Source organism: Etheostoma spectabile, chromosome 16 (genome assembly GCF_008692095.1).
Source record: "Etheostoma spectabile isolate EspeVRDwgs_2016 chromosome 16, UIUC_Espe_1.0, whole genome shotgun sequence".
In the NCBI taxonomy this organism is placed as follows: Eukaryota; Metazoa; Chordata; class Actinopteri; order Perciformes; family Percidae; genus Etheostoma; species Etheostoma spectabile.
In genome coordinates, this window is record NC_045748.1 from 21251608 (window position 1) to 21265143 (window position 13536).

Below are 13536 nucleotides of genomic sequence, written 5' to 3' on the forward strand. Positions count from 1 at the left end.
ATAAAAAAACATCTTTTGGAAATTGACGTTAATGCCTTAATTTAAAAAAATTAGAAAATCTGACCTTTAAGGACACCAATTATCTTTGTGAATAAATTATGTATTGCAAATAAATAATTATTTTTCCTTAAAATACAGGGGGCATACGTACACACCCCCTATGTTAAATTCCCATAGAGGTAGGCACATTTTTATTAGTAAAGGCCAGTTACTTCATGGATCAGGATACTATGACTCCTGATAAAGTTCCCTTGGCCTTTGGAATTAAAATATGCCCCCCCCCACATCATCACATATCCTTTACCATAACTAGAGCCAGGCATGGGGAAGTTTCCATAAAATCATGTGCATCAATGCAACTCAAACCAGCTATTAGGCTAACTGATATAACACCATGCCAATATCTAGGTATGGTGAAGGGTATGTGATGATGGGGGGGGGGGGTATTTTAATTCCAAAGGCTAAGGTCACTTTATCAGGATGCATAGTATCCTGATCCATGAAATAACTGGTCTTTAATAATAAAAAGGTGCCTGCCTCTATGGGAATTTAACATGGGGGGGGGGGGGGGGGGGGGGGGGTTACTTATGCCCCCTGTATTTTAAGGAAGAACATTTATTTATTTACAATACACTCTTCATTCACAAAGAAAATTAGTGTCCTTAAAAGGTTAGATTTTCCTTAATTTTTTTAATTAAGGCATTAAAATCAATTTCCAAAAGATGTTTTTTTATTCCTCCTTTTAATTACCTTTAGCATGGATGAGGGGGAGACAACCGAAGGGTTAATGGATCCGGTTTACCGCCTGATTAATAGAAGGAAGTTCAGAACTAATGCTGTGGCTGCTGACAGCTCGTGACTCAGACATTCAATGTGTGACTTCCAAACTGATGATTAGTCATAACACCAGCATCAGATGGTCGCTGGTAGCCGGTCACCATAGCAACTAACAATTTGTTGTTCTGGGAATATTTCAAAGAAAATATTTTTTTTTTTTTTTTTTTAGTTAAGAAATGGATAGAGTCAACACACAATGCCAATCAGTTCCATACAGGATTGTATTATTTATTTTTTTACTTGACGTTCATGTATAATAAGTTAATATTTCACTTGTTATGCAAGGCTATATCACTCAACTTTTAACTACAGCCCGACCGATAAAGGATTTTTAAGGCCGATACCAATACAAATATTTAAATAATCAAAAATTCAGATAAATCGGACAAAATATGTTTTAAAAAAAATGTAGAAACGCGTAACAAAACATAAACAGATTTCCCTAACATTAGTTATTTGTAGTTAGTTTTGAGTTCTCACTAAAATAATTTGGTAATAATTTGTCACAACAGAACCGAGGAACATCAAAATATATTAAAGTTGTTAGAATTAAAATGTATTACAATATAAACTTAAGATATGAAACTTAAAGTCCTTTGAACAAAAACACATTAACAAAAAGAAATCAGAGTGAGGTTGTAGAGCGCCCTCTGGTGGACAAACTATACAGTGCATATGCAATATATTTAATATATATAAATTATTTTAGAATAGAAGGGGAAATGCTTGAATCGGCCAATCATATCGGTCGGGCTCTACTTTTACTGTAAAAGCTACAGAGGCATTTGAATATGGAACAAATATATTATTTTCTCAAATACCTTACATCACAGATCTCCCAGAGAAGAAGAGAGGAGGAGAGTGCCAAAAAAAAGAGAGGAAAGTTAAAAGATGAGAAGTTGTGGAGAGGAGAACTGTCAATATTTTGAAAATGTACAGTATGTGTTAATATAACTAATCTAAGTAATCTAAGTTTTTGTAAAGAAATCAGTCTGTTGAAACGAACATTTCTAGAAAATTAAAAAGCACAAAGCAAGGAAAGAGGAGAGGAGGAAACACATAAGGAAATAAGGGAGGACATTTGAAAGGAGGAAACGAGAGAGGATCAAAAAAGTGGGGGATTGAGTTAGGAAGAAGAAGACTCGAGGAAATTAGGAAACAAGGGGGAGGAAAGAAGGAAAGGAAGACATGACAGGGGAAGATTAAAAGAAAGAAAGGAGACGGGAGGAGCAAACAAGGGAGGACAAGAGTAAACATGAAGAGGGAACAAGGGGATAATGGGGAGAAATAGGAGAGGAGGAAACAAGAGACTAGGGGGAAGGGAGGAAGGGAGGAAGAAGGAAACAGGAGGAGAAAACAATCGGGAAGAAAAGGAAACAAGGGGGTAGGCAAACATGGGAATAATGGGGGGAATATGAAAGGAGGAATCAAGAGAGGAAAGGAGGAAAAGAAGGGAGGAAAGAAATAAGGAGAAAGATGGAGACAAAAGTCTGTAAAGGGGAAAAAGAAGGAGACAGGAGGAGAAAACTAGGAAACATTGGGGGAGATAGGAGAGGAGGAAATAGGGGGCAAAAACAATGGGGGAGAGAAGGAAATGAGAAAAAAAGGGGAAAAGAAGGAAGGAAGAAGAAGATGGGAGGACATTAGGTGAGGGGGAGGAAACAAAGGGGAAAAGGTTGAAAGTAAATAGGAAAGAAGTAGGGGAGGAAGAGATGAAAGAAGCAAAGGAGAGGAGTAAACACAGGGGTAGGAAACAAGGGATCTAGGAAGGAAATAGGAGATGAGGAAACAGGAGAGAACGGGAAGGGGAGGAAGTATGAAACAGGAGGATAAACAGTTGGGGAGAGAGGGAAACAAGTGGGTAGGAAGCAAGGGAATAACGGAGGAAAGAGAGCAATAAGGATACGGATGAGGAAACAAGGGAGGAGGAGATCAGTGGAACAGCAGAGGAGTGGAGGAGGAAAGAGGAGGGAGAGAAAAAGGAGAAGAGGATTAAAAGGAGGAGAGGGTGTTGAGAGAAGCGCGCGCTCTGGAAGCGGTGGAAAAAGTGAATGTTCGGCTGAGTTCAAAGACAGGCGGCGAACTGCAGCACCGCGCGAGGAGGGAGGGGGGAGGGGGAGGGGGGGATGACTTCCAGATTTACTGTGGAAAGTTGAAAGAGTGTCGGCGACCGCGCGCGCGTCCGCGAGCCTCCCGTGTGTTTATGTGCGCGTGCTACGTTTCAACCTCTACTCTTTCAGTACATTTTCCGTGTATAAGTGTAAGTGTGTGTATGAGAGAGAGAGAGAGAGAGAGAGAGAGAGAGAGAAGGGGAGGGCCACTTCGCTCTCTCTCTCTCTCTCTCTCGCTCTCTCTACCTACTTTGCATATTCCGCGTGCCTCGGCTCGGCCATATGGGAAAATGCAACTGAAGGAATTGTCGGCGGGGGAAAAAAACACGCAGGCAGGAGCACGCGAGCGGAGCGGCGAGAGTTTGAGATCATAACAAATCCGAGAAAAGTTCAGACAGAAGAGGAAAAAGAAGAAAGGTGGCGAATAAGAAAAGACAAGGGGCGGGGGGAACGCAATAAACCAAAACAGAGAGAGAGAGAGAGAGAGAGGGAAAGGGAGAGAGGCACGCGGAGAGAGAAAAGGGAGAAATCGAGTGTTTCTTTCTGCGGAGGAGAGGAACGATGTATTGTGCGTACACCATCCCCGGGATGACAGGCAGCTCACTGATGTATTACTACAACGGCAAAGCGGTAAGACACACGCTTCCATCCCTCTTTTCTTCCTCCGTGAGGGTTTGGGTGAGAGAGAGAGGGGAATGAAAGAGAGAGAGAGAGAGAGGAAGAGAGAGAGAGTGAAAGAGAGAGAGAGAGAGAGAGGGTGTGAAGGTGAAGAGTGTGGCTTTCTACGCACCCACTCAACAGTAGCCTACGTCGGGTGTCCGCCGCGCGGCAAAGCGGGAGCGGACTGTTACTGAGACTCTGTCGGGGTTCATTTTTGAAAAAAAAACAAAACAGCGGTGCTGTTGTGTAGCGGGGGAAATAACTTTATGTGTGTGTGTGCGTTGGGGGTGTGTGTGTGTGTGTGTGTGTGTGTGTGTGTGTGTGTGTGTGTGGTGTGTGTGTGTGTTGGTGTGTGTGCGTGTGTGTGTGTGTGTGTGACAGATGCTGTGGAGTAGCCTACGTAGCGCATGGATACGTAGCTTGGACCGACTCTTCTGATATGTGATGAATTTGGGTTTACAGTGTGTGGATCACACCTCAGCTATCAGAAATAGTGTAGGCTATACAAAATAGTCCCTTATCTACCGTAATTTTCTGTTTGTCTTCCTTTTTCTGCGCATGAAAAAATCCTCCTCACTGCTTTATTTCGGTCTTTTTTCTGTCGCCTATTTCTTTTATTTGTTGAAAGGACGTAAACGCGGCAGAAATAACGTAGTATTGAATAGAATGAGTGATTACTTTTTGTTACTCTGTGGCGAATGACACACGTGTGGTTTTTGTGTATGTTTGGTTGTGTGTTTCACTCTGGGACTTGTGGCTTCTCATAGGCTATTTTGCATTTCTTCCCCACAAAAAATGTTGATTTATCCGTCGTAATTTGGCCTGTTTATGATACCTTATTACAGTAATATTCAGTTAATTCACCCATAACGCATTCATGCCAAAGCTTGCAAATACGTCTGTCCTTTATTTGATCCTTGCATTTTTCTTTATGATATTAGGGATATTATGTTATTAAAAATGTTTTTTAATCCATGTTCATGCCATCCAAAAAATATGAATGCAGCTAATTTAGAAAATGATAAAGTCTACACATCTGTCTATGTATAGACTTAAATATATGTATATATATATATATATATCAGGCCTACCCATAATTGTAAATCTTAAAATATACTAATGAGTGTCTCAAAAATGAGAACCGTAAGCCACGATCCAAAAAGAAATACATCTGCGAAAGTGCTTGTCATCCAGTAAGTATGAAGCTGTCTGGCCTCCTATGAACATGTCTGTCTGTCTGTCTGTCTCCCAGTCACCCCCACCTGTAAAACCAGTCCCAGGTTGAAGTGATTTTTTTTTGTGGGGGGGGGGGGGGGGGGGGGGGGGGGGTGAAGAGGCTAGAAATGAGAAACAGGGTGTAAAGCGAAGCGAGGGTGAACAAATTTCACAGGTTTTCTCACATAAAGCCAGGAATGTCTGCAAGTCGCAGGTGTAAATGAAGACGGAAGGCTGGGATTTCCCACAGATCCACCTGTCAGTGAACTGCCTGTCTGCCTTTGTCTCACCTTTGACTTCTATTGGCTGCTTTCAAAGAGTTTGAGTGGATAAAAAAGGAGAAAATTAAGAGGAGATGAGCGCAAGGACGGACAAAAAATAAGAACAGAAATAAAAACTAAAAATTATTTAAATTTTTTAAGAATTCTGCGTCAAAAACATTTGACCTTTGTTATCATATCAGCAGTAATACATCCAAGACATTTTCAAATGATAAATAACATGTCTGGACGGGCACCTTTACAGGCCTTCTGAGAGAATTGATCAATCAGACGCACACAGTAGCTGGGAATATTTATCCCCCCCCCAAAAAAAAAAATATATTTATGCAACAACAACAACAAAAAAGCAAGCACACATTTAATCATTGTTTTTTTTAAAGAATATGTAGGATTAGATTTTTACACAAAAAAAGGTTGTTAATGGTACGTTTTTAGTGGATTTACATATCTATGACCTTCATATCAATGGGATTCATGAATTTGTGTGGTTTCAATTATATTTTCTAATTCTATATATCTATTCTATATCCAAATATCTGCCCGCATATATATCTATATATATATATATATATATATATATATATATATATATATATATAATATATATATATGTTTGTGTGTTTGTGTGTGAGAAAATACAATTTTTTGTCTAGATTTTCCTTGGCTTGTTTCTAAGCCTAAACTCTGAGGTTAACGGAGATCTGTGTCCAGATGCTTTGGGAGCTGATGTGACCGGTGCAGCTGGGGACAGAGCCTCTGTTGTTCCGACGCTGCCACGCCAACAGTCGGCCCCTGTCTGCTCGGCGCCTGTCGGTTCTCCGGCCCTCCACCCGGCCGCCGAGCGCCTGGAACCCGCTCTGTCGGCCGTCGGCCGTGGCTCCGGGAGCCTCGTGCTTTTTTTGTTCCCCGCTCTCTGCCCGTTTAGCTCAGGGCCTCCTTTGTATCCCGGCAGCTTTCGCCCGGAGCCGGAGCTCCTTAGTGCGGGGCGATGCCACGGGGCTCGGCGTGGCACCGCTTTGTTTGGCGGGCTGGCTGCTGGATGGCACATTTCCCAACGGTTTCTGATCTGGTGCCAAGCAATTTCTCGTACTGCAAACCCCCCCCCCCCCGTCTCACTCTGTTTGTCTGTCTGCGTCTGTCTGTCTGTGTCACAGCTTGTTTACACCCGCCGTCCACTGACAGCAAGTGAAAACACACAAATAAGAGAATTGCGGTAATAAAGTGACGCTCGTCTTTTTGCGGCCTTTTTTTTTCTAGCTGTTTTTTGTGGCTTTAGCCGGCTGTTTTGGTCATTCGGTGGTTGTGCGAGAGCTGATTCAGGCTGGTCGGTGTGGTACGGAGGCAGCAAAGTAGAGCGAGTGGAAACTGGGGCAGAGCGGTCGGGGTTTGAGGGAAGAGACAGAGAGGCTCGGACTGATCTGCAGCAGCAGCAGCAGCAGCCGCCACAAGCTACGGCCCGGCAGGACCAAACAGGGAAGGGGGCTGAATCAGGGCTTTGGTTTGAGGGAGAGTGTGTGTGGGGGAGGGCAGAGGGGGAGTGAAGAGGAGGGCGAGGGCCAAGGCCTGAGCTTCGGTTAGCGGCTGTCGGCTCGCTAACTTAAGCTCCGGCGGCTTAATGAGGCAGCAGAAAGCTCGGCTAAAACAATAGGCCTCATTTAAAGCCGGCCCGGCCAGCCGGCCATTGTTATGCTAACGCGGCATTTGAATATTCAGCAAGTTTTAATTAGGAGGGTCCTGAAACTGCCTGCCAAAAATCATGCAGTCCTCTCTCAATGTGCAGCTACAGGAAACCGCACACTTTAGACACTTTAAAATGATGATTCTGTCGGTCCGGCATTCAGTCAGCTCTGTGTGTGTGCGTGTATGTGTGTGTGTGTCTGCATTTCTGAGACAAACACTTTTTTTTAGTTAATGAACAATTAGTGTTGGATACAAAATATTATATGCATAAAATACAAATAGTATTTTTCATTTTGTTTTTTTAAATAAATGTAAAATGTAAAAGATGTTTATTTAAATGGATGTTCATGTTCAGTTATTGCAAAGAAGTGCACATTTAAATCCATATCTAACTCCGTTAAAGGGTACTTTCTTTTTATTTGACAATTCAGTCCTGTTGACTGTTTAACAGCAGACGCTGCTGTTTGACTCGCACGACCAGTGGAGAGGAGGTCAACGGTCAAGGTTAAACTCTCCTGATTAAACAACAATATTGAATAAGAATATTTATAGTCATATTTCAGGGATAAACGACTGATTTCCTTTAAATTGTGGTTATATCACGGGAACGAAATACAACTACTAAAGGATTAAAACATATGATGTGATGATGATATTTAAATCAACCGTGTGTAAATGTATTTATTTTTAAGGTTAAAATGACAGAAGAGTTATGTAATGTCAGTCTAATGACTCGGCCCCGAGTCGTTGAAACAGTTTAAAGTCTCGTCTAGTGAAATACAAGTGACTTAAAGCAGAGAGAGAAGCTTTTCACGCCTGCAGCAGGAAATATGCAAATGAAGGTGTTTCTATGTTTTGGCGCTGTTGTCTGATCCAGGGAAGGCGCATGTGTTCGATAGTGGGATTTTCTTCTTTACATCGCCTTTATTTTTAAATTTTTTTAATGTTTTATGTGCACTTTGTTTTATCTACAAGGAGTTAGACAGGTAGATAGATGGATATTTATTGATCCCAAAAAATGGGAAATTATGGTATTACAGCAGCAAACATGCATCAGTCACACAGCACAGAAGATAAATACAAATGAAATACTAGGATGCAATACATGGTAATACATGGTAAATGCATTGAGTTTTGAGTGTGTGTGTGTGTGTGTGTGTGTTTGTTAGTGTGTGTGTGTGTGTGTTTGTGTGTGTGTGTGTGTGTGTGGGCGATTGTAACAAAGCCATGGACATCCTGTTTGCTCAGGTACCAATAGCTGGAATTAGAGCACAGCGGGTTATGCAATTATTACTTTATAAATAGACGCATTGTGTGTGTGTGTGTGTGTGTGTGTGTGTGTGTGTGTGTGTGTCTGTGTGTGTGAAGGCCTGGATCTCCATCTGCTTGAGTTATTCTGTTTGAACAACAACAACAAAAAGACAAATTTATTGGGTGTTTGTGTCTTTTGAATGCAAGTGTGTGTGTGTGCTCACATGTCCTTTCTTTGTGTACAAGCATCAACTTTGAACCGTGTGTGTGTGTGTGTGTGTGTGTATTTAAAATTGTGTGTCCATTTCAACATGCTCCTTTTCTTCTTTTTTTTCTTTTTCTTTTTTTAGAAGAAACGTCTCTTTTTTGATAAGTGGACGTTTTGCGGTGTATTTCACTTTCTGTTGTTTGTCTCTCTAGGTTAAGATTGAATGATGTCCGAGGAGGTTTCAGTTTGTTGATTTTGTGCCGTGTGTTTGTTTGTACCGTGTCTGTTTTTGTTGTGTGTGTGTTTGAGCCGTGTGTGTGTTTGTGCCATGTAGTTTGGTGAATAGGCTTTTACCTTTCTTTATATTAGGATGACAACATTCCATTAACATTGACAAAGTCTGCCTGTGTGTGTGAGTGTGAGTTTGCTGAGTGTTTTAAGACACTCGTGTGTGTGTGTGTGTGTGTGTGTGTGTGTGTGTGTGTGTGTGTGTGTGTGTGTGTGTGTGTGTGTGTGTGTGTGTTCGTGCGTGCACCGTTTAGGCTTTAACTTAATCCTTCTACATCAGATTATCTGACACTGATGCCGCTGATACACACGCTGATACATAAAAGAACTGCTGACACACACACACACACACACACACACACACACACACAAACACTGATGTATTTACACACTAAACCACTAAACACAGCTTTTTATTAAACAGGAAGTCAGTTAAAAATTGTAATAGTGCTGTGTAGGGACCACCTCTGATCATAGTGTGTGTGTGTTTTTTTACATTAACACAACAGAAAATCAATAATTGTTTAAGGCACAGTTATACAGCTACCATACATCTTTTCTGTAAACATTTAGCAGGTTTAGAATCACAGCAGTCTATAAGAAGTCAAAAAGATTTTTATTTTATTTCTTTGTTATCTTCTGAGTTTTTGCACCTAATTATTAAATGATGAAAATCAATCGGATTTGGAGCCACATGCTTTAGAAGTATAGCAACCTAGTTTTTTTTATTTGAGATATTTGTGTCTCACTGTGTTTTAGGGTTAGGGTTATTTTCGTAACCCTTCATATGTGTACTGTGTGGACCACAGTATGTTTTGTGGACGTGTGATGTTCCCTCATCGTAGTGTTCAGCCAGTGATCGGCGAGACCTCTCTTTCACCATTTCTCATATCTCCATAACTAACGTGGGAAAGGGTAGTGAGCATTAGTGATGTCATAGCTGTCAGACGTTGTCGAAAACGTGAGAGTGGCTGCCGATGAGGAGCTGATGTGTCGGTGATAACGAGACGCTTTCTTGTTTAATCTTGCATAAAGAGGGCGCCCGGGGGTCTCACCTGGTGGAGCGCGCGCCCGCGTACGGGAGGCTCAGGCCCTACGCTGTATGCCGTTCCCCATCTCTCTCCCCTTTCACGTCTGTGCTGTCCTGTCACAAATAAAGGCCTGAAATAACCAACAAAAAATCTTTAAAAACATAAATAAGATGACTTTTTATTATTTGGACGTGCTTTGCATGTACCAGCATGGTGCACTAGGGATGGGACGTTGTGTTTTTGTCCCGATTCGATTTCTTCACAATACAGGGGTGCCGATTGGATTTGCATTGCCATTTTTCATTAATTACGACTTGGTAGTTTAGAGCATTGCCATTTTCTTTTCCTTCTTTCAACAAAAGCAAAAGTAGAGGAATACACTTTCAGAGACAATATACAATGAGAGTTTTCTATTTGTTTTCTAAAAAGAATAAACGTTACATGTCAGTCAGTCAGTCCCAGCTCATGAGTGCTTAAGTTGACTAAAAAGAGGAATAAAAAATCATCTGTAGGAAATTGATCTTAATGCCTTAATTACAAAATGAGGAAAAATCCAACCTTTAAGGACACCAATTTTCTTTGTGAGCTAATAATGTATTGTAAATCAATAAATGTTCGTCCTTAAAATACAGGGGGCATAAGTATACACCCCCCTTTGTTAAATTCCCATAGAAGCAGGCAGAGTTTTATTATTAAAGGCCAGTTATTTCATAGATCAGGATACTATGACTCCTGATAAAGTTCCCTTGGCCTTTGGAATTTCCATAAGATGATTTTTTATTCCTTTTTTTTAGTCAACTTAAGCTCCTGAGCAGCACTGTACTTTTACCTTTTTCTGCTTCCCGTCAGAAACAGAAAATATTTAGGTTAATCCTTGTTCTTTTTGGTTGTTTTTAAAAAAAATGGATTCTAGGGAAAATAATAAATTCTTAAAAATCGCAGGTAAAAAAGCAATCACGATAACATACAGTATGTGAATGGGTTTCTTTTTCCACCCAGGCTGTTTTGAAGTATTTTTTTAGATGAAGTTTGGTAGGTTCTGCTTCATTTTCCCCAGTTCTGTGTATGTTATCAAGCTGTAGTGTTTGATGTTGAGGTTCATCTTTATTGCTCACTGTCTATAATTTATGCATATTTTGAATGTGGGGTTTTAGGTTTGAGGGATTAATGCACACTCAAATGTGGCTGTGAGATTCAAATATGCGTGATGTTATTGGTAACCAGAGGTAAAAAAAAAAGATATAATTTATTGTGGATGTGTTTTATGGAGCTTTCCTGCAGTGAAAAGAGACCGGGTGAAGTAGGATTAAAGGCCCGAGCTAGCTGCAGCATCACCAACATTTTCTGTATTATATTATGCACTATATTCTATATTTTGGTCATTAGAAGCATGTCTTCAGAGCGTCCACGTGTCCTAAGAGCATTTATTTGTTTAAATATCACAACTTAGAAGTAATTTAATTGCCTTAAAATTGCACTTTTATCAGATTTTATTTGTCGTTCTGTCATATTTCGCCATATTTTCAGCAGCAGAATCATAAAAGAGACAAATTTATGTCCTCAGTGACTTAATACCTACCTTTAAAAAGAGAGGGCTCATCTTTTAATTTTTATTTTTTTTATAATATAGCCTAGTAGTAATTAGAGCTGGGCAATACATCAATATTACAGGGAAATTGGGATACGAGACTAGATATTGTCTTAGATTTTAGATATCATTATATCATAATATGACATAAGTGGTGTCTTTTCCTGGTTTTAAAGGCTGCATTACAGTAAAGTGTTGTCATTTTTAGAACTTACCTGTTGTATTATTTGCTTTTACCCACTTAATCATTTAATCCACATTATTGATAAATATTTATCAAAAATCTCATTGTGTAAATATTTTGATAAAGAGCCAATAGTCAACACTACAGTATCGTTGCAATATCAATATCGAGGTATTTGGTCAAAAATATCGTGATGTTTGATTTTCTCCATATCGCCCGGCCCTGGTAGTAATTTAAGGTGGACCTAAAAATATATATATAGGAATTTATACCAAAAAGAGAAAGCGCTAATCTAGGAAAAGAGGCTACTGTTAAAAGATGTATAGTCTGACTGAATACACAATCATAACGGTAACAGTAAGTAAGCTTCACATAACTCACACATGTTTAAATTAAATACTTTGTTTGTCTCGGGTGTAGACGTTGATACCGTTCTGTATATATTTACAGTACAGACTCCATACCTGCTTTTTATTACAGTGACCTGTCTGACCAGCAATAATGGGCCTGAACGCAACTGGAATTTGTCTAAAACGTAAAAAAAAATGAACACAGGGCGTGTGTTTTATGTCATTGATAATATGCAGGTTGTTTAAAAGAATGGTTCGTTTCTCTCTCTCTCTCTCTCTCTCACTCTGTGTGTCTGTCTTTATAAACCCTTGGCTTTTAATGTGCGAAGTCGCAGCTGCCAAAATGATGTACATGCACATAAACACACACACACACACACACAAACACGCACACACATAGTCAAACTGTGAGTCATCCGTGTGTGCGTGTCCCATAAGGGAAGGTGGACTGTAGCAGAGCAGAATGGGTCTGCATTCTTTGGATAGCTGGGTATTTCCACCCTGACCTGGCCATTGGGAAGAGAAGCTCTTTGTCTCTGAGTCACAGGTTTGATTCCCGGTGTCTGAGTGAGTGCCTGCCAGCCTGCTCAAAACTCCGAACATCCAGGTCAGCTGGCAGATGGGGACAGGCGGAAGCGGCAGTGGACGACGGTTCACGTATCTGGTTGGCTGGCTGTAGTTTCACACGGGCCGTCGGGGTACAGAGGCCTTTCAGCTGCGCGTACAGAAACAAGCCATCTGGCAGTTGAGGGGGTTGGAAATATTATCATCGCCAATGACTTCCCCCATTCAATCCTGATTCCCAAGGTCCCGATTCGATTGCATTTCCGATACGATTCAAGGTCAATTAGGTTAGGGACATTTCAGTTACAATACCAATTTTGCTTGAATAAAAAAGAGAATTTATGCTGTAAATTGTACATGTAAAAAAAATCACTTTAATAATGTTTATGATGCACAAGGTTAAAGGTGCTCTAAGCAATGTTGGGTGACACCACTTCTTGTTGACGTTGAAATTATTTTCAAGCAAAATGAGGCTAGCTCGCCCCCCCCTCCTCCTCATCCCGTCCCCAAATCCATCTTGTCAGTTATTGGCTGGAACTAGTGATGGCCGAATGAAGCTTCATGAACCAGTGTCTTTTTTTTCTAGACAGCGCTCTTGGTTTTAAGAGAAAGGCCTAGTCATCTCCTAGTGAGGAAAAGTTTTTACAGTGTGTTCAGGGGACAGGCAGCTAGCAGATAGTGAGGAGATGTTTTTTACAGTGTGTTCTGTAGACAGGCAGCTAGCAGATAGTGAGGAGATGTTTTTTACAGTGTGTTCTGGGGACAGGCAGCTAGCAGATAGTGAGGAGATGTTTTTTACAGTGTGTTCTGGGGACCGGCAGCTAGCAGATAGTGAGGAGATGTTTTTTACAGTGTGTTCTGGGGACAGACAGCTAGCAGATTGTGAGATGTTTGCTGTATGTGACAACAAATGTAGCCTAAAACACGTGTGACATCTCCTTTAATGTTTACATGCCATTTTTTTTCCACGACGGTGGAACTGAGTCATAGTCATTTGAATGTGTGCTTAACAGTTTGGACAGCAGTGTGTTAGCATTTGAACAAAGTGCAGTAAATTCACCAAATGTTGTGCATGTTGTGGTTGAAGCCATGGGATAAGTGTTCCGAGTTAAAGCAATGGAAAACCAGAGTTTGGTCCACATGGACTGCTGCTGTGCAGACTTTGGTTAGAGTTTTGCACATGTGTCTCCAGTAGAGCTCGACCAATATTTAAGATAAAACATTTGATTATTCAAAAATCTGATATTCCGATATACCGGCCGATATATATATATATATATATATATAT

The 13536-nt window shown here is 40.7% G+C and overlaps 1 protein-coding gene across 7 annotated transcripts in view; it reads left to right on the plus strand.

The window, feature by feature from the left end:
- The window catches only part of tcf4 (transcription factor 4), a 371152-nt gene that overhangs the window by 248753 nt on the left and 108863 nt on the right, over nucleotides 1–13536 (plus strand). The window contains exon 1 of one of the 7 annotated variants that reach the window (XM_032538901.1): nucleotides 3172–3578. The exons of the other annotated variants lie outside the window; for them this stretch is intronic. Within the exon in view, the coding sequence (XP_032394792.1) occupies nucleotides 3510–3578 (69 nt within the window). The 5' untranslated portion in view covers nucleotides 3172–3509. Of the gene's footprint in view, nucleotides 1–3171; nucleotides 3579–13536 lie in introns of those variants that run through there. 7 annotated transcript variants of the gene reach the window in all.